We start from the raw sequence: 20302 nt of genomic DNA on the forward strand, positions 1-20302 counted from the left end.
CAATTATAACAGAGGCCCTGAGGTTTTTTTGTCCTGTCTCACAAGTACCTTCTTGGAAACTTTTAAAAGTGAGTATCATCAGACTTCAAGCATCACTGGTCAACTAACTTCCCTCCTTTTCAACAGCCACTGAAGAAAAGAACGTGTCTGTCCAGTCCTTCCGGTTATTTTTATTCATTTTTACCAACGCAGCTTTAACTTCATACTCACTTCCAGTTTCCTACAGCCATAATGTTCAAGAAGCTTTAGCATAAAACCGTGTCAGGTTTTGAAGCAGTCAAATCATGTGTTGCTTCTCTCCTGTATCACTCATTATACAAGCACAAAGTGGTTTTAAGTTCAGTTTTAGCTACGCAATTAAGCTTGAAAATGTCTGTTTACCGCACATTCCGGAATAACATTTATCTCCACTTAAAGCCTCAGTGCCAGAGGTGGTGTTTGTTGCCAGCAATAGACACTGCACTACCAAATGCTACTCCTGATTAAAAAAAAAGGAAGCAGCTTTAACCAGACAAAAACAGGCATCAAATTAGGTTAGGTAATATCTATAAATGGATCACTTTTTTTTAGTGTAAACACAACAGTTCATCTCCTAGGTTTACTGTAAACCATTTTACACTTAATTTGCTTATCAAAGACAAAGACAAGAGAAACTGAAGGTATTTATTATTCAATCCACTTACAAAGCAGGTGGCTTAATGCAAGCTTACTGACATGTGCATGTATGATCCCCGAGGAACATCTTTTCCAAAGTGACAGTAATACTGTCTCAAATGTTTTTTGCACACTTGCATTTTGCAATGTTGAGCACATTTAAATAAACTATAATCTATCATATGCGAAAGAATGCTGATGAGCAATTTGAATCCTGATGTGGACTAAAACTTCCTCCAAAGGCGAAATGTTAGTACATTATAACTTAATTCTATATACTATATTATGCAGCAAATCTTAACTATAGAAAATATTTCAATCAGTGATGGACTGTTGGTAATTTATAAAGAGGGAATCTATGATCAAGGCAAAAACTAGGTAACCACATAATTTGTCTCAATTTCTACAGAAATTTACAGGCTTTCCATTTAGTAATGAAAAATAAAACAAGAGACAAGTAGATTTAGCTAACTTTATTAACTTTAAAACTAATAAAAATCCCAAGACAAGCCTGGAATCCTTAGAAGTTCTATGAATGCATGTATATCTGTCAAACCCCCAAAGCAAAAAAACACTAAAAAAACCAAACCAAAACCCCTGCAGCTCTAAGTCCTTATTGAAGGGTTTCATATTAAAAAACAAACAAAACCCACAAAAACAAAAAACAAACAAAAAAACCCACCCACCCTCAATGTGCGCAGATACTTCAACTTAAGTTAGCAGAAGACCAAACAGATTCAAAGCTCTTTTTCCACTTCCCTAATAATTCTTTCAATCTGCAAGTATCTACAATCCAGCTAACTGAAATCAACATTTAGTGTTCACTAGAGCTGTTTCACAGCAGCAAATATTTAAGTTAGGGATTCAAATTTCTAGACATAGGAAGAAAATGATAAATACAATCCGAACAGCAGTCTAAATGTTTAATATTGACATTCAAATATATCTGCATTGTGCTGAAATTTTAAAAACAAACACAAAAATCTGATCAGACAATAACTCCGGTGATGAGTATGCTATATGTATCAGTCAAACTGAATACAGTTCATATTCTGTTCCCAGTATTAAGGATGTTATCTGACTCAGAACTGATATTGTAAATATACAGCAGCCATTTTTTCCTAATTAAGGAATGTCTCAATACATATTATTATCCTTTTCTAGATGATCTTTATACATTTAAACTAAAATATATGATTGATTAAATTAAGGAATTCGAGGTTAGTAATGAGTGAAATCATACTTTCAAAGCTCGGTACTATGTAAAACAAACAAAAAAAACCAGACCACACAATTCTACTTACTAAAGCAGCTAATCTTGCCTGCAAGTTTGGGGTCACAAAGCCCGTAATATGTGCAAACAAATGCAATACAAGGAACCATGCAAAATACAGTAATGAATTGAAAGAAAAAATGTAAAACCTAAAAAAAAGTTTTATAAATACACTGAAACTCAACTGTCTTCTACACAAACCGTAGGTCTAGCATAAGTTGTACCATATAGCAGAGCCAGCACTCTAGGTTCAATGCTTCCAAACCTGCGCAGGGAAGTCATGCCATCTTTGGTTGACTGCAGTACCAGGAAGGATGAGAGGGAGCGAGAGGGAGGACAAGAGTTCTGGAAAGCGGTGTCAACTTTCACTGGGCAGTTGGGCCTCAATGTCCACTCTGCAAATGGGGCACTTCTTGTTAGTAATCAACCACTGATCTACACATACTTGGTGGAAAAGGTGCATACATGGAAGGCGCCTGTCATCAGAACAGAAAAACATGTGTGTTAATAAAGCATTTCCACACTAACATACTCATTGGAAAATGGTAATGTGCATTCTGCTATTTTGCTTTTTGCACATGCATGTTTCTCCACAAGCTTCACCAGCCTTTCCAGTTGAACCTGCATTTTGTCTGCTTCTAAGAAGAAACAGATATGGGCAGTGAAGTCAAGCATCAGCTGGCTTCTGCTGCATTACATTGGTTTAAACCTCTTATGGCTTAAGTAGCAATATTACAGAAAAACTAAATTTACAGCCCTGATTAATTCAGGATGTCAGCTTGGGCTCACGTTAGAAGACAGACAGTCAACTTATGGAAGACCATAAGAAAATAACCTATATTTTACTCAGCGTCAATACAGACTGAAAAATGTGTATTTTCAATTGCAACTTGTTTTATTTATTGGTTCAATGACAGGCAGTCTTTAATTGTAACTGTTAAGCTGGGGAGTATTGCAAAGAGTAGAGTACCATGTTCAAGTACGTATGGTCTCAAATCCAGAACATTAATATTATATTCTCATATTCAGTGGTACCATTTACCTGACATCTTCACCTTCCTCCAATATAGACAAACAGATGGTACACTTTTCCTCTGTGTCTTCTTCTGTTCCTTCCTCCCCATCTTGTTTGCAGTGCAGTTTCCTCTGTGAGAACCAATCAGTTGTTACCTTATTAGTAGAGATGACATTATTGACAAACTGAGTAAAATCTGTTTTTAATACACATTCAACACATACTTCTTTGAAAACATTTCATAATATTTATTCAAATGTATCTGAACCAAAATGAATCAAGAACTAGCACTTGGAGCAAAATCACAGGACATTTCAGATTTATTTAACTATTGTTAATTACAGAAGTCTACTGAACTGTGAATATATTCATTTAATATTGTTGCAACCAGTCCTTTAATGTGTGGTATATGTATGAATACCTCCATTTCATTCATGAAGAGGCAAAAAAATTCCTTTCAAACCTAGTATCTTAAGTCACTATCAAGTGTGACAGAACACTACACAAACGCGGAAGGGATTCTATATATTATGGTACAACAAACTCCAACTGAAAGACAACTTAAGTTGCCAAAACTCTGTGACAGATTCAAAACTTCCTAGTGTCCCACATCTTCCTAATCTGATCGTAGTACGGGTTAAAATGATACATACCAAGCAGGTAACCAAAATGAAAAATTCATTGCAAAAAAAATAAAGTTTTACTTTATTTAGTAAGTTCTCACTGAAGTCTGTTGACAATATAGCTATTACCAACAGTTATTTCATTTCTCACAAGGTCATTCACAGCTGCTGGACAAGTTATTAAATCACAGCAAAACACTTTTGTTTATCACATTAGAGTAGCTCTTTATCTAGGGACCAAATTTTAATCTTTGTGAAAGAAGAATCGTGCTAAGCTTTGCTTACAGTCCTTGAAATTGCAAGATACAGAAAACATGCACACATTGAAGCTGCCATTTCTGCAGATTGAAGCTAAATATAAATGTTATTACAAAGAAATATTACAGACAGGACACAATTTGAGAAATCCTCACCTTTTTGTATTTATGTGGATATGTGCATCTTTCTATAGTTCCCTGTGTTGCTCCACGATTCACATTGCCTAATCGTTCCTCCAAGTGAATCAGCTCCTAAAATATTATCAAGGAATAAACAGTATAAGAGCTGTTATTTCAACTACCTTGAGTAATATTAATTTTATTCTAACCCATTTGCAGAACGACAAACTTTCAATTCCCAACTTATTGAAATACAGGCAAAGCAGAAAAGAGTATGTTGTGTGGGAAGAGTGTGTGGTTTCTGTAGAAAACCCCACACAACACTGCCTGGTATTTTAAGTTATAGGGAAACACTATTTTACTACTAGAAAAAATAGAACTTGTTTGTCACCTAGGAATGGTTATCACTATGTTCACATGTACTTGCGTGTCTAATGAGGAAAATGCAATTTTAATGCACTAGGTAGATATTTGCTTTCTAACTTTATTTGCCTTCATTAAGGCTTAGAAGAAAAAAAGTTGCTTAAGTTGAAATACCATGACTGATTTTTCTCCAGCAATAAATTTATTAGAACCATGAGATGTCACTGAAGATGTTTTCAGTGGACTAGATCATTAACTCTCTGCATCTGATACCTTTTATTTTCTCTCTTTTTTTTCCTTTTCTCCATTTCAATTCCTGCACTAGATAAACAGGACACCACTGTTGAAGTTGCCAAGTTTCACCCTCACGAGGGGGATCCTGGCACAGTTATTCAGAGACACTACTAGCTTTGACCAAGATATCATGTGAATGCTACATCTGACTAACTGGGCTGGTGTGCAGAGCAAGATGTACTGTCAGTTAATAACCACCTAAGCCTACACTGTCCAGGGTACCTTTCATTGGCTGACTTTTCAACACGCTTTTATCCCAGTTTACAGTAGTGAGGTCATTCTATAAACAAATGGCTTTTTCTTTATGATTCTTTTACATCTATATATAGAACTAGCTCTACCATACACCCTCCCCATATTCCCTTCATGACACATTTTGACATATATCTAGTTTTATTCTATTACAAACCTCAAAATTGCCCCTGAAAGGGCCTCTGAATGATGTTCCATCCAATCCCGATGAAATGTAACGGATGTGAGGGTAGCCCGCCATGTCTGGTACCTATTCAAACAGCAGATGTTAAGTTAAACCTATTCAGAACAGTTTCAGTGCTTTACTGTTCACTTTGTAAAATTTAAGACCCTTTTGCTTTTATTGAATCACTTATTATTTACACTCCTCAGCTTGAGCATACAATTCGAACTGACAGGGTAACACAACACCACTCTGAGTTCTCTAAACATAACCAGAAGCAAAATAGAAGTGAGACTAGATCCTCTATTATAATCTCTCCTTATCTGCTTTACACATTGCTTGGTCTCGCTTCCCAAGTCTCAAATTCTCAACCCACTTTGTAGAAACTGCCATAAATATCCACCTGTTTTTGTAAACAAAACATCTAAAAGCTACATGTGAAGTTATGAAAAGGACTTGCTATAGATTCTCAAATGTAATTTTTTGGTACCACGGAAGCAGCAAGGCTACCACTCATTCCAGGAAAAAACAGCCAATATCCTTATCTTACCCAAAACAACTGAACATCTTCAGACACACTTTGAATTTAGAAGCAGATAATCAAATTTAGAGGCAGATAAAAAAACCAGTAACACTCAAGACTTGCATCTAAAGTCACAGGCAACTCTACATACACTCTATATTCAAGCATCCACTGACTTCCTTGCATATTAAGAGATACAAGCAGTGAACAAAATATCAGTGTCCAGTGATATACTCTACAGGCACTTAGAACACCAGTGCTTTTCATATAGGAAAGCAGAAAGGTAGTTAAAATACTAAGGACCACCTTCACAGCAGGGCCTCTGTGTTGTACTTTCACCCCTGAAAGATGAGTGAATAATGGTATTGACTTTCTGTCAGAAACATGCCAGCAGCAATTCTTAACGAACAGGTGAAAAAAACCCCAAAGGATCAGCAGATTCAGTTGACTTAAACATGTAGACTGCACTGAGGACTGTAAGCAGCAGTGCTTTTGGAAATAAAGCACTCGAGAAGTACTGTCTTCCCTTCTGTGCTATCAGCTGGTAACACCTCTGCTGCTGTATATGACAGTTCAAAATTAATCTCATGAGGCTGGCAACAAGTCAGACATTCCAGATATTATTCATGAAGTCAGGTATTCATCTGTGGCTTTTCATATTTCCAGAAGACACTTCTAAGCTTAACATATATAAGGATGTAAAACTGAATGAATGCATTGTGGAAAAGCACAGGCCTACACAAAGTCACTCACATAACATAACAGACCAATACACTACCTTTCTATATTTTTCAAATCCAGTCTGGTAACTAAAAGCTGACAGGGACAGAAAAAACTACTCTGCCCTAAATATATATTTTATTTTTTTTTTTAGAAAATAATAGAATCTAATTATTTTAAAGCAGTTTACATGGTGCTTGTTAAATGATGACCATGCAATGCCAATATAAGCCACAAATGCAACCACAATATTAGTATTAGATTTTTACAAACCGGAGTAACAGAAACTGAAGACTAAACTTGCAGAATATTTCCAGAATCCTAATACAGGAGGAGCCTCTCTCATAAGCAGCCTAAGTATCTGTTCACCTGGTACCAATTAGAGCTGGAGATGAGAAACAAGCAAGACAGCATAACTGTTGAAAACTCCAACAGTGTATCAATTTAAAGATCTACATTGTTATGCAACGTGCAGAGTGTATTCACAGAGATTATATGTCAATATATTAATTCAGTATAATATTGGGTGGGACAATACATTATCATGCTAATAAATCTGCCTTCATGTTATCCTGATGGGGAATGGCATAACATCTCTGCAGAATTATGTAAACATACATTATGTACAGGCTCTTCTATAAGATATTGTGAGAGCACAGTTTCTGGCCAAGTGAAACACTGTATTTTGGAAAACTTATCTCTGTAAGAAAAAAATAGCTTCTACACCTGCAGATTAAGTATTCTCCTAACACAGCAAGATTTTAACTAGTTCAATTTGTGACTACGAGCTAGAGGAAAGACAGGCAAGAGCGAACTATCAATAATGCCCAACTAAGAGCAGTCTAACTAAAATCCCTGTGACAACTACCTTCAAGTTTCAAATGCAAAGAGAAGATTCCAGCTCTCTTGAAACAGCTTCACACACAAACAGACATGTGTTTTCAGTAAGTTTTCATATTGAACATAAGAAACAAGAAAAAGCTTAAAGCTAACGAAGAAAGAGTTAAAGGTAATGCCAGCCTGCCCTAAGTGCTTGTCTTTTGGATACAGTCAAATTATAATATATACTTTAAAGTGACATAGTCTGAACCTGCAAATTCCGCTACAGGTTTGCCAAGAAGTGTTTGTTTCCTGTAGAACAAATATCTGTTTCTGGTTTTACACTTTCTATTGACACTTCCCACTACCACAAAAGTTTGTAGCAACTTATTCAAGGCTAAGGCTGAGCCACTTACAACACAAATATTCTGAAATAGTTTCAAACAGCTAACCTGCAGGAAAAATTTTCTTCCTTGGTACCTTCCTTTAAACACTCTCCATCTTTCCAGGACCTTTTTGCCTTTCAGTTGCCACAGTCAGTGAGCAGATTCTTGCATTGTATGGAATTACTTATCTTGTTCATCCCAATCTTTTATTCAATGGTTCATATTAAGTATGATCGTCACACAGGTTAAAACAAATCCAAACAATAAACTTATCCAGTTAACTGCTTAGGTCCACATCAATACTCCAGAAGTAAAGCTCATCAATTAATATCTTAATAAGCCAAATTCAAACAAGGTAAAGTTGCAGTATTCATAGAGACACTGCAAAGGAACAAGTAATGTGTACTGCATAGCTAAAAGCTGACTGTACCTGTGTCTGAGGGGATCATAAAATGAACACACTACAATAGCCTATATTCTACAAAGAAATGAAGACTAATTCATGTTGATATTAAGAAAAAAGCAGCAGCTGCATTACAAAGGTTCATTTTCTTATTTGAAAAATGCAGTTAAATTTGATGCAGCTAATCAACGCTATTTCAAACCTACAGTTCCCCTTGAACTACTATTGCTACTTTAAGTTACAGGTTTAAGCTAACTAAATGTTCAGATATCTTACAGCAAGTTTGCTAGCTTTTTTGTATGGAACAGTTGCATCTTTTAGAGCTATGATGCCCACAGGACTGCACTCTTGGTGATGATATTCTGACCAGCACACATCTATCATAATGTACTGGCACCTATTGGCCTGTACCTCCAAATCCCTCCCAATTTTCACAACTAAGTGTAAAGACAGCCTCAACTACTCTGCATTACTCAAGAGTTAAAGGAACAAACCAGCAAGGCTATGAAACAGAAGAAAAAGGGGGGGCGGCATATGAAAGCTGGATATATAACACCTGAGAGAGGTTAAGTTACAGTAAGTAATTTTTTTTTTTTTTCTTTTTAAATTATGATCCCTAGATCTCCCTCTGACTAGCAAGCTGCAGTTAGGTTCACAAATAAATTAAGGAGACTTCTCAAGGATCACCCTATAGAGATCATTACACCAGAGCTAGCAAACTGTAAAGTCCAGATAATTTCCCTTCCCTGAAATCCACGATCAACAAAACACTGTTGAAGAAGACAGAAGCAGCTGGAGTCAAGAGACTGGAACAGCATATCCCAGGAGCTTCTTTAACAGGTAGCCGAAATAATTTGAGAGGTATGTAGATAGCCTCCATTATTTAAGATATATTTTATAAAACAGAAACTAAAAAAACCCAACCAAACCACAAACGAAAAACCACCCATCACCAAATGCCACCACTATGCATAATACGATCTGAAAATTGTACATATGACAGATTTGCGTGTTTTAAAAACTACAAGCTGGATAGAATACTCAGTGGCAAGTTTGTCGCTTAAGTTTTAAATAGTCACAATCCCAGACCAGTTGTTGTTCACCTAAAAAGAGTAAAAGTATACTGAGTTAAAAGTCACAAAGGGAATACTGCCCGCTTCAGTTCTATATTACATTTAAAATTTAGTTATCAGTTTAGAGTTGAAGAGATTTTGTTTTTCTTCATTAATTATGAAGAGGAGAAAATGAAAGAGGGGAGAAACAAGACATTCTAGTTTTAACCTTTCACCCCACTTCCCGCTAAATGACAAAAAGGAACAAATTCAATTCATAAAAATAACCCTTTCTTTAGCAGAGCAGATTTAAAATATAAAGCACTGATTTTTTTTTTTCAGTGTCCTAGTAACAAACTCATATTCAGAGCAAGTTCCTGTTTCAAAGCTGAACTACAATTTCTAAATAAATGTCTGCAGACTTTTGAGACTTTATAACACACTATTGTCCATTTTTCTAATCCTTTCTTATTTTTTGAAGCCTGAAAAATGTTAGAAATATCATCTTTGAAATTACAAAAAGTAACCAACTTTACAACTAAACATAGCATTCTGGTCAGTCAGGTAACTGGATAACATCCAGAAAACATGAGACACAGTAGAGATGGCAGTACCAGAAGGGGACAACTTCAGGGTGTCCTCAGGCCAAATTTAGAAACATCTGAAGTTTTCTTTTTGGACTTTCATGCTTCCAGATTTCACTACAAACTAAGATGCCTTTTCTCTCCTGAAGTAACAGAATAAAAGAAATTCTGCTTGGATATGTGCTACAGCCCTAAGTATGATTTGGCTAGTCAGAATTATGGCTGGTAGATAGTTCATTATGAAAAAGTCACATTCCTTTTAACATCCATCTCATTACATTACAGAAATTCCCATCCTGTCCACCTATATGTGATAACTGGTGCTGGGCACTCTGAGTCAAAAAGCCTTTCATCAGTGCTAAAACAGCAGCCAAAGTCATTCGGAGTAACCAGAAACTGAAGTGGCATCTAAGAACAAGCACCAGCAGCAGAGCAGAACAGAGGAACAGAAAAGCCTCTGTCTCCTGGGTCTGTCTTGTCAGATGTTCCATTAGTTGTGCCATGCATTGATCTTCAGCTGATTCTTCCTAAAAATGTTCAAGTTCACAGAACGGATACTTGTCCAGAATACAATCCAGCATAAAAATCACTTTGACAGATGATCTTTCCTCAGCACATACATGGTGTTAAAGTAATAACAATAGGAACACAAACTACTTCTAAGCCAGGGTCACGCTTGACGTTATTTGTGTTAGATCAAGCAGGGAAGCAGTCTAATGCTTGTCTGCATAGCTATGGAAGAAGTTCTTTTTAACTGTTTTTAATCTAGGATTGCTCCCGAAGCAGCATTTAAACACGTGAATGTTTCTTCAACCAAGCTTATAGAAAGAAGAGATTTGTTTCCCCCATCTTCTATTTGGACTGTCAAAGCTGCTGAACACTAACTCTCTCCCCCAACATTAGTATTTTGTCTCCTGAGGGTTAAAACTGCAGTCTTCATTCCACCACTGACTAGATGAAGATTAGGTCATCTGCATGCAATTAAAAACTGAAATTGATATATCAGAGTACTAGTGTCATTAAAGCTCAAATAATCCATTATGCCCTTTATGGTCTGGCAGTAGTTTGAAGGGGTTTTAGTACTCCTGAACAGCCAGAAAAAACGCACAGTGCCTATTGGGCAGTATGGTATTTCAGAAAGTGGATTCAACACACATGAATTTTTTAGTTGAGCTGCATGAGTTACATTAAGACTTCTCCCTCACAATAAAGAATGGAGAATATAACATCCAATGACATTCACATCAAGAATACAACTAATGAACCTTGTAAATTGCTATTTAGTACCCTCAGTATTACTGAAGGGAAGAAAGCACTCCTCATTGCATTCATCACTTAGCAGAGAGACTCTAATCATAGCTTAGCCTCCTCTCCCTTGCCCCTATTCCTAAAGTTACAATGAAAAACCCAGGTGACAGCTGCAATTAACCTGTTGCTCTTTAATAAAAACTAAAATGGTACTTTTGTTTAATATCCAGTTAAGTTTGTTAGATAAAGCACTTCACTGACTGCTTGGTCTCTATTCAAAGTCAATTTTGCTGACAGATCTGCCATATTCTTACATACACGCAAATGAAGAAAACTTTGGCTACCATTATTGCCATAGAAGGGGTAGAATCATCAAAAGGCATTTGTAATGCTTTGAGCTCGTTGCATGTTAACTTCTAGCAGTGCTCTAACCTGCCTTTATGTTCTTCTAGTGTGTGTAATATGAGTACTCTTAAAATTAGTCTCAGAACACAACTTTTAAGTCGCAACACTCGATCCAATCACAGCGAGGTTCAGAATAGCCCCCAAACAGTCGAGGAAGCGCTGCTTACAGCAGCCTGCACACTGTACTGACAGTGTGTACAAAAACTCTACATACAAACAACTTCCATTCCATTTTGTCCAGCAATTCATGAATTACTGTTACACTGTTACAAGGGTTAGACATGCATAAATTTAACTCTAGAGTTAAACAGCCCTGTTCCATCTGACACCTTTATCAATTAGTAAGAGCAGTTACGGAGCAGAATGGCAAGACCCCTTTAAGTATTTTAACATTCACGAGATATTTCTGAAGGTTCTCTATCACAGCTTTCTTCCATTCTACTGCTAAAAAGAAGATAAAGAGTGGGGTCCCAACTACTCATTTGTGTAACATTTTAGTTGCAGGAATACCCTTATGAAAATTAAAACCCAGTTAAAAGTTTCTCATCGTACTGTAATACAAAGACCAGGTGAACTCTGACGTTTCTAGAAACTTCACAGCAATAGTGGAAGTAAATCCCCTAATTGACTCATTAGCCCTGATAGAAAAATGAGATAAAATAGGCACGTTTAACTTGCTGCCTCCTAATGCCATTGCAGCTCCTTGAACTATTAAGGAGGGACCTTTCTCTTTGAGAATCTAAAGCAACTGATACTATCTGTTATGGTACAATGCATGAAATAAATGTAAGAGAGGCAAGCCATTTTTCATCCACTTGAAAAAAGCCAGACACCTAACTGAAGAAGAATGCAGAAAATCTTAATTTGAATAGATCATGCACAGGAGAAAAGGTTATGCACTAAGAACCTTGTTGGCTAAACTAAAATACTGAACTCTACAGACTGCTCTAGAAAGTCTGTGATTAAGTATGCAAGCTGTGCATCCATGAATGACCAGCCCTGATTTATCAGGAAATTACTTGAAGGATTATTATCATATTTCTCAGTTAAACAGCAAGGAATAAGCAATGTAAGACCAGACTATGAAGAGACAGCTATTCCGGCATTGATTGTAAATTTACAGTTCAATCCCTAGATGTCAATTCTGGCTACTAACAGAGGAATTCTGGATGGACAAGACTTGCAGGTTGACTTTTAATTACAATTTTAGCATTCATTCACAGACGAGCCTACAATTTTTATTAGATTATCTAGCTTTAAGAGGGTTAAATAATATGGGTTAGCCATACAGAATACCACACAGAAACACTAAACATGCTCCGTTAAACTAAATTTGTGTCTCTATGAATTTCCATTAGACAAAATTAAGAATATTTTCTATAAACCTACAAAACTTACTTTCAAAAATAAATACTCCATAACATTCAGAAAGTATGCTGATTTTCCTTGGTTTTCTACTGTAGATTTAAAAAATCACGTGTAACAAGGGACTAGTTTAGCCTCACACTTCTCGTTGCTTGTAACACTTCATGCTACAAAACTATATAGTCACACAGAATTAGGTTGATGAATATCAAATATTATTTGAAAACAACCAGATCTCTAGATGGAATTCTAGCTGTGCTGTATACACACCTTAAAAATAAAGCACCAGTGCTAATCCTCATGCACTGGGTGGAAAGTTGGTACCTTTAACAATCCAAAACTCATTAAAGAAAAATCTGAACTTTAAAAATCAGATGCAGAGGGTCAATGCATTGCAATGCAAGTGACAATTTAATTCAAATAGGTTTCATTTTACAAGAGCTGAAGTTAGAAATGTTAATGTCTTAAACTGTGTTCTCTTATTAGACGTGAGCCTGTTCTAGCTCCCCATCTGGGAGCGACACACACAGAAACACTGGAATATTTTCTTCTTCAATTGAACCACTAACTTTTGCAGCAATGTATACACGTCAAATTAAATGCAGTAAACCTTAAAATAATCTTACTGACAGACAAAATAATTACAATGACCAATGATCATCACTTCTCATAAGCTATCTCCTTACCATTAGAGGAAGAGCCCCTATTTGCAAGTGATGAAGTCGAGGAGGTGCATGGTAGTGGGCCAAGTGGGGATGCAAGGGCCCTGGAGGGTAAGTGGCTGCAGTCACACCAGCTTCAATTCCCAGTTCCCTGTCACATGAAGGAAAGTGGCATTACAGTAAAGGTACATCCTGACTCCAGTTCCACTGCTTTGGAAAGCATACAACACAGCGCACCTACTGTTAACAGTTTTACGTAAGAATTTCTTTAAACTTATTTAAACTTTACTAAAGAATAATCTTAATCCTACTATAACTAAAAGTTGTTTTAAAATCAGCTGTGAAGATTTAGTATGATAAATCGCTGGAGACAACTTCACCATTATTGTGCCCAGTAATATTATCAGTATGGAACCTTCTCTGTAGCTCGTGCTGTGGGAGCAGCAGCTCTCATGCATGCACCTCTTCCCTAATGGTCAAAAATATGTTTTTAATAACAAATATAATACAGAACTTAAATAAAACTTTAATGAGTGGGCCTGATGCAATTTTAGATAAGTTCAGAAAAAGAGGAGAAAGAATAAATTAGTTTGTAACTCAAATCCAAACCTCTATTTTACAAAGAACATAAATACAAGAATAGTCTTCAGCAATGTTTTACTTGCCTATTTTAAAATCAATTATTGATATAACAACCTAGAGTCAGCAACACACAATTCCACTCTAAAAGCAATAGATAAAACCCTCTAGAAATACATTTAAGATACTGAGTACTCGAAGCAGTATTTCAAACCCACATGAACATCTACAACTTTTAAAGTACAGGTGCACGCAGCACTTTTTAAAATCACAGCCAGCATTATCTGTACTGTGATCAGCACATTCTGGTCTTTTGTCCTGAGTCCCAAAGAGCTAAAATAGTATTTGATAACTAACCAGGCAGATCTCTCTGGAGCTTGTCGAGGATGGGAAGACATTGTCTGAGGCACATGAATGTGATGCCCATGACCATAATTGGGATGCATTCTGTGAGGATGCGGAGGAGGCCGTTCATGAGCACGTCTAAACAACATAAAATAGCAACGGTTAATTTCATGTAGTTACTGGTATCAAGAAAGCAACACCCATAATCAAAACATTACAGACTGAATTACTGGAATGCACTTAAAATTAAAAAAATGTAACTCCCCATAGAGCATTTTAATTTCAACTTTAGATATAAGTCAGAAACTAATTATAATAGAGATTTCATATTCAAAGACAAGACCAGCTTCAGCAACTGTGATCTGCCCTTCACTCGGCAGACGTGACTACAGAAGGACTGACAAAGCGTTTAATCCCAACCTCAAACTGCAGGTAGGAAAGAAAAGTCCACGTGACAGTCATGTTGAGATCCATAGTCATTCACAGCTTGCTGAAGTTTATTTCTAGTAAAACTATACCAGTAAACACAATTAGAGGAAATGTAATACACTAATCAGATCTTGAAATATGTCTGTATCACAGCTCAAGTACTAAGAAGAGCACACAGTTTTTTCCATGTCAGCTGGTATAGAACAACTACAGTTTTGGAAAAAACCTTAAAAAAACCCACCTGCTGGCTGACTTCTGTTACTTTACCATTTCTCAGTTACAGAAAGAAATGGATTGGTATTTTTCTTTCCATTGCTTTCAATGCGGAAAGTGTGTTTTTGTTGTTGTTGTTTGTTTTTTTTTGTTGTTGTTTTGTTTTCTCAACGCGGAAACTTGGATTTTGCCCAAAGCAGTACACTGTCTTCAGATTCAGTACCACCTTAAACTACTTCATGAAGTGGACTAGACATTTTGTAAATCTACATGTCTAAAGAAGTAAAAAGTTACTTAACAGCACACCGTTCTAATAACTGTAAATTGACACTTCTCCAGAGAAATCTGTCAAGCCTGTATAAATTCCATCAGAACTATTAGTTTTCTGCAGTGGTACAGACCAACATATGAACAGACCTATCAGTGGAACCTACTCCTAGTCTTACCTCCCCCTTCAGTTTATCACATAACTATGGCGAAAAACATTTTTTGCTAAAAATAGCAAACCAACTTCCATAGTTCCATAAAAACTGAATGTCATGTAGGCCCATTTTTCCTAAAATGAGTCTTAATTTAAAAGAAATACCTTTGAAATTATTTCTGTGAATGTAAAATTCCTAGGCTGTCTATCCCACAATCCTAGTATAAAGTGGGTGATCAGATTGAAAACAAACAGAAAATTCCTATGTTACACAAATGCAATGCACCTTCACACACTGCCTTTTGCACATGTTGTGGCTGATTTCAAGAGCCTAAGGAGATTATACCTGTTGTACCCACACTTGAGACATGACAGTGAGGACTCTAACCATTCTCTGTTTCCAATCCTGAAAAAGTCCTATATTGTTAGACAGAAGGTCTACGAGCTAGACTATCCCATATGTTATTTCTAGAAATGAAGGATGCAACAATATCTTAAGAACACTTTGAGAGGGTGCAACATGGAACAGAAGGAACTGCAAGTCTGCTGGCAGTCTCGGTCTGTGTATTAAATAACTGAGTGAATATACACAAGTTCCTGGTTGTCAGAGTATAATCTGATTTATAAGAGGTTGGGCCAAGACACAATATTGATTTTGCATGTAATTTGTACAAGGATTAAAGGGGAAAAGAGCCTAAGGGTGGAACAACTTCATAAGATTACAAAAACAAAACTATAGAGGAGAACCCATACTGAGCAAATGGACATAGTTTAACCAGAGATGGGCAACTTCGGAAAGAATGTCAAGGAAGACCTTACCATCAACATGTGACTATAGTTTCTATACAGAAAATAAAATTCACCAGGCTAAGGAATGCCAATACTTACATTTCCAATCCCCAAACAACCAGAAAGTTTCCAGAACTGGTAAGATAGCTATCACTATTATTTTTCCTTAAAATGCTATTTTCCTCTCTTACATTCACTGGCTTGAATGTTCCAAAAATAATTTTAGGGTATGACTACATAATCATGGGCATACACAGGCAGCATGCCTGTATGTTTAGACGTTATGCCATTTGCGTAGCAAAGATAACAAAAGAACAGGTGTAGGTTCAGATCACAACTTCAATGACTGAGAAGGCAGGGTTATATTTGACTTTCCTGGGGGACAGGGGCAAAGTCTGTCATATGTCACTTTCTGAGCAGTTGCTGCCTATTGATACTCCTACGAATTACCCACAAACTACCTCAAAAGTTGCAGTTAAAGCAAACTGTTGTTTACGCATAAAATTTTAAGTTGGTTTCAAGCTAGTTACCAGTAGAATTTGTAGAACAAAATTAGGAGCAACAACTAGAGAGCTCATTCTTGAAAGTCTCTTGGAGATTTAAAAGCATTCTCTCCAGAATTAAAATAGCTTCATTTACTTTGTGATTGAATACCAAGCCAGTACTGACCTGATTTCTAGTGTCACAAATCTAGTTCAACAGCAACAGTAGCACTTCTTAAACAGTATCACCAAAGCTACCTCTCAACATTGGTCACATTCTCATGCAGATATTGCTCAGTCTCTTCCTTCTCTTCTAAAGACATAAAGGCATAGTAAAGCTAGGGAAGTATCTGAAGTTAAATCTGAATAAACCTGGTAAGCTGTCCCTTACGATAAATTGTTCACTTCATTTTAAAGCATTAGTTAGATAAAAAGAATCTGAACAGAATTGAGAAGGCAAAACACACTGTCAAGGAAAACATTTGAAAGGAGCTTATGATGTACTTTCTAGGCTGGCCAGCTGGAAGAGGAATTCCTGCCTGTTATCTGGAGGATGAGTAATGGGCAAGAGAAACATCAGCTTCCCTTCTCTTCCACGGCCCATTCGTGCCTTACCTGGAGACACTGCTGAGAGATGTCACGAAACAAGTTCAGTCTTAATGCTCATGTGACTCTGACAGTATTAAACCATAGTAAGAAGAGTCTACATACCAACGGTTCCTAACCATGCAATTAACAGTTTGAGATTCACATGCAATATTTTACAAACCTGAAGGAAACGAATTATATGTTTAGATATTGTTCTGAGTACATTTGTGACATACGTTGGGTGTTGCATCATCCTTCTTCTCTGGACCTCCATCCTCTGGATCACTTCATGAGGATGTAGCCTCTGTGCTGGAGGTGCCGTTGCAGGGATGTGATGGGATATAGGCTGGTGTGTTGCAGGAAGATGCTGTGGTATTGGAGCAGCTGCACTGGCTAAAGGATGAGTTGGTGGTGGAGGCGGAGGTGGAACAGGATGAGAAGATGCATGAGAGGAGATTGAAGGATGGAAGGGATGCACTGGATGAGGAATAACATAATCTACTTGAGGCGGAGGTTGTGGCTGTGGAGGAGGATTTCCGTGAGAGTGAGGACATGCAGAAGCTTGATGGTGAAGAGGTCTGGTCAAAGAAGCATCTGCAATGAAAACATCAGGTACTTTTAATTTGGTCAGTAGCAGGTTTTAACCTGAATTTATTTTAAAAAGTATCTTCACACAGGTGCTTCAGTATTATTACACCAGTGTAAACAGTGGCAACATGGGAATATGTGCTTATGCAATTTTTAAATAAAGTGATTCCAGCAATATGCCCAAAAGAAATCCACAATTTCTGTAGCCAAAAGTATTCCACTTGCCAATGTTGGTAAAATAGAAAAAAACCAAACAAAATCCCTATGTAACGCATGCTGAAAAAGGTATATATGGTGAAAAATTTTACTTCAAGTTTGTTGTTTTGAATTTTTAAAAATTCAACACACACCACCCCCCCCCGCCCAATGTTCTGCAGAGACAATAAAATCCAAAAAAATAAATCACAATCAAACAAATGAGTTGACAGCTTGCTCAAGCAGAACTCATTGAGGGGATGGACCAAGGAAAAAGAAATAAAATGTCACTGCTAAAATACAAAGGAGATGAAAATTATTTCCACAGTAAATACAGTTTTTGAAGTCTGAATGTTATCAAGATCACTCAAAAAAATATTTTAGCTTCACCTTGATCCTGTTCAAATCCTCTGCACAAGCTGAACTGTTTAAATACATTTCTTAATATGTGTTTTGCTAGGCCAGTTCTAAAGATCAAAGTAAGCAGATAGTAAGAGTTTTCAGTTGTTGTCAGGGGAGCTGTTTTCTTGTTTGCTTGGTTTCCCCCCCAGGTACCCAGTAATCAGCAGTACTTACAAGGAGAATGCATATAATGCCGACAGGAGGAGAGCGATGCCTGAGGAGGAGGTTGGGGCTGTGGCTGCGCAACCATACTCGATCCGTATCCATCCATGGTTATGGACTGGCTTGGACCAGCACCAGCCTGATGCCCATAAATTGCAGTTCGAGATGAAGAACCAGGACAGCAGGGGTCAAAAGCAGATGTTCCATGAAAAGCACCACTTCCATGACTTCTTATACCACTGCTGCTTAAGTCTACTGGCAATGCCTGCTGCGTAAACAAACCATCTTTTTTCAAGCAATTCTTCAGACATTGAAAACAAAGTCACTCTCAGACATAATGTGATAAAAAAAATACTATCACAAGCAACTGGGATCTAAATTTTTAAGTTTCAAGGCTCGACTTTGGAAGATACCTTAGATATGGTTAAGAGTTCATACTCTTAAGTTCTTGAATCTGGCGAGACACACAAAATTCATTACACCAGATCGTATAAAAAAACCTAAAAACCCTATGATGGATAAATCAGTGAGTATATGACAGCTACATGCCCTGAAATATTTGGAGGCAAGAAAAAAACTTTAGTGTTTTCAGTTGTGCCTAATACACTTAAACCAGAAAGCAGACTGATAGTTCTGCATGTTGTAAATTAGGTTTGTAAATATTGTTCTTAGTTATAACCATATTGTTTTAGAGCTGTGATTTTAGTTACTTAAAGAATCTTAAAACCCAATGCTTTTAGAAAAGCAACTCTTTTATACCTTTTATAAACAGATCATTAGACTTGATTTTTTTCTTCCCTTAAAGTAACTCAATTACTTGCATTGCAAAACTGTTATGGCTTGGCAGAGTGTATTTCAAGGTACGTATGTTTGCTTTGCTTAAACAGCCACTGTCATCTTACAGTCGTCAAGAAGATGTCAGCTGTCAATGCTTACTTGTTGGATCATGACTTTCTGTAAAATTTCAGTTTTCTGTGTCCATATATTATAGCTCAAGTTTTCCTTTTAGTTCCCTTCTATAGTGCCTGCTACACGACAAGAGAATAAGTAATCCACAATTCAGCATCCTATTCTATTCTCTCATATCTGTAACAACTTGAAATTGCAAAGGGAGGGTCACAAGAATTAAACATGCCTGGTCATGGTAAGTGGTGCCAGAACTGCTGCTTGCTCCACAAGGTGCAGGCACTGGAGGAGGCCGTTCAACAGGGCAGCTGGAGTCACTGAATGAAGGAGATAGCGGCACAGCTGGGTGAGGGTTGTGGTGGTGGTGGTGGTGATGTTGAAAGTGGTGGCCATGCTGCTGAAAGCAGCTTGTATGCGGGTGCCCCAGGGCATGATGAGTCTGTGAAGGTCCTCCACACGGAGAATGCTGAGGGCAGCACGACGGTAACCTTGGCATGGCCGGAGGGCCAGTTTCCAGTGTCGTATTAGGTGCAGTTCTTCTTATTTCATCTTGAAGATAAAGAAAGTTAATATTGAAGTCAAAGAAATCAGTAAAGCTGATCACCATAAAGCAGTGCCTTAAATGGAAAAATTTTACTTCATGATTAAATAATTAACTGATTGAAAACCAGATCTGAACTAAAAACAAACTGGATACAAAAAAAGACACCTAGCAATGTCTGCCAAATGAACCAAAACTGAATGGTTCAGGTTGTGTACTCACGGGACCCACTAGAGGACATAAACTGACACCTACCTTATTTCACTAATTTAAGGCATGTAATCAGCAGGGAAAGGAGGAAAGACTGTCCCTGTAGTTAGTGTGCAGAGACCTCAAATTCTTGTGCAACTGTGGCCAGCTCAAGTGTTTTGTACCGCATCTGACTTGCAGACAGGGGGAGAGCATCCATGTTTCAGAGATGCTATGAATGCTACCTGTATATACGGCTCTATTATAGGTCAGTATCTGTACAGATCTGTAT

General features: G+C 37.1%; 1 protein-coding gene across 6 annotated transcripts in view; it reads right to left on the minus strand.

Annotated features, from left to right (window-relative positions):
* Window positions 1-1112: 1112 nt before the first annotated feature.
* The window catches only part of RNF111 (ring finger protein 111), a 55626-nt gene continuing 36436 nt past the window's right edge, over window positions 1113-20302 (minus strand). For 4 of the 6 annotated variants that reach the window (XM_065641423.1, XM_065641427.1, XM_065641426.1 and 1 more), the window contains exons 6-14: window positions 19510-19829; window positions 18387-18642; window positions 17264-17621; window positions 14118-14243; window positions 13206-13332; window positions 5009-5101; window positions 3979-4074; window positions 2970-3097; window positions 1113-2403 (exon numbers count right to left, since the gene is read on the minus strand). In XM_065641423.1, coding sequence (XP_065497495.1) covers window positions 2286-2403; window positions 2970-3097; window positions 3979-4074; window positions 5009-5101; window positions 13206-13332; window positions 14118-14243; window positions 17264-17621; window positions 18387-18642; window positions 19510-19829 — 1622 coding nt within the window. In that variant the 3' untranslated portion in view covers window positions 1113-2285. The remainder of the gene's footprint in view (window positions 2404-2969; window positions 3098-3978; window positions 4075-5008; window positions 5102-13205; window positions 13333-14117; window positions 14244-17263; window positions 17622-18386; window positions 18643-19509; window positions 19830-20302) is intronic. The other 2 variants (XM_065641424.1, XM_065641428.1) reach the window with 2 other exon arrangements.

Source organism: Caloenas nicobarica, chromosome 10 (genome assembly GCF_036013445.1).
Source record: "Caloenas nicobarica isolate bCalNic1 chromosome 10, bCalNic1.hap1, whole genome shotgun sequence".
Lineage (NCBI taxonomy): Eukaryota > Metazoa > Chordata > Aves > Columbiformes > Columbidae > Caloenas > Caloenas nicobarica.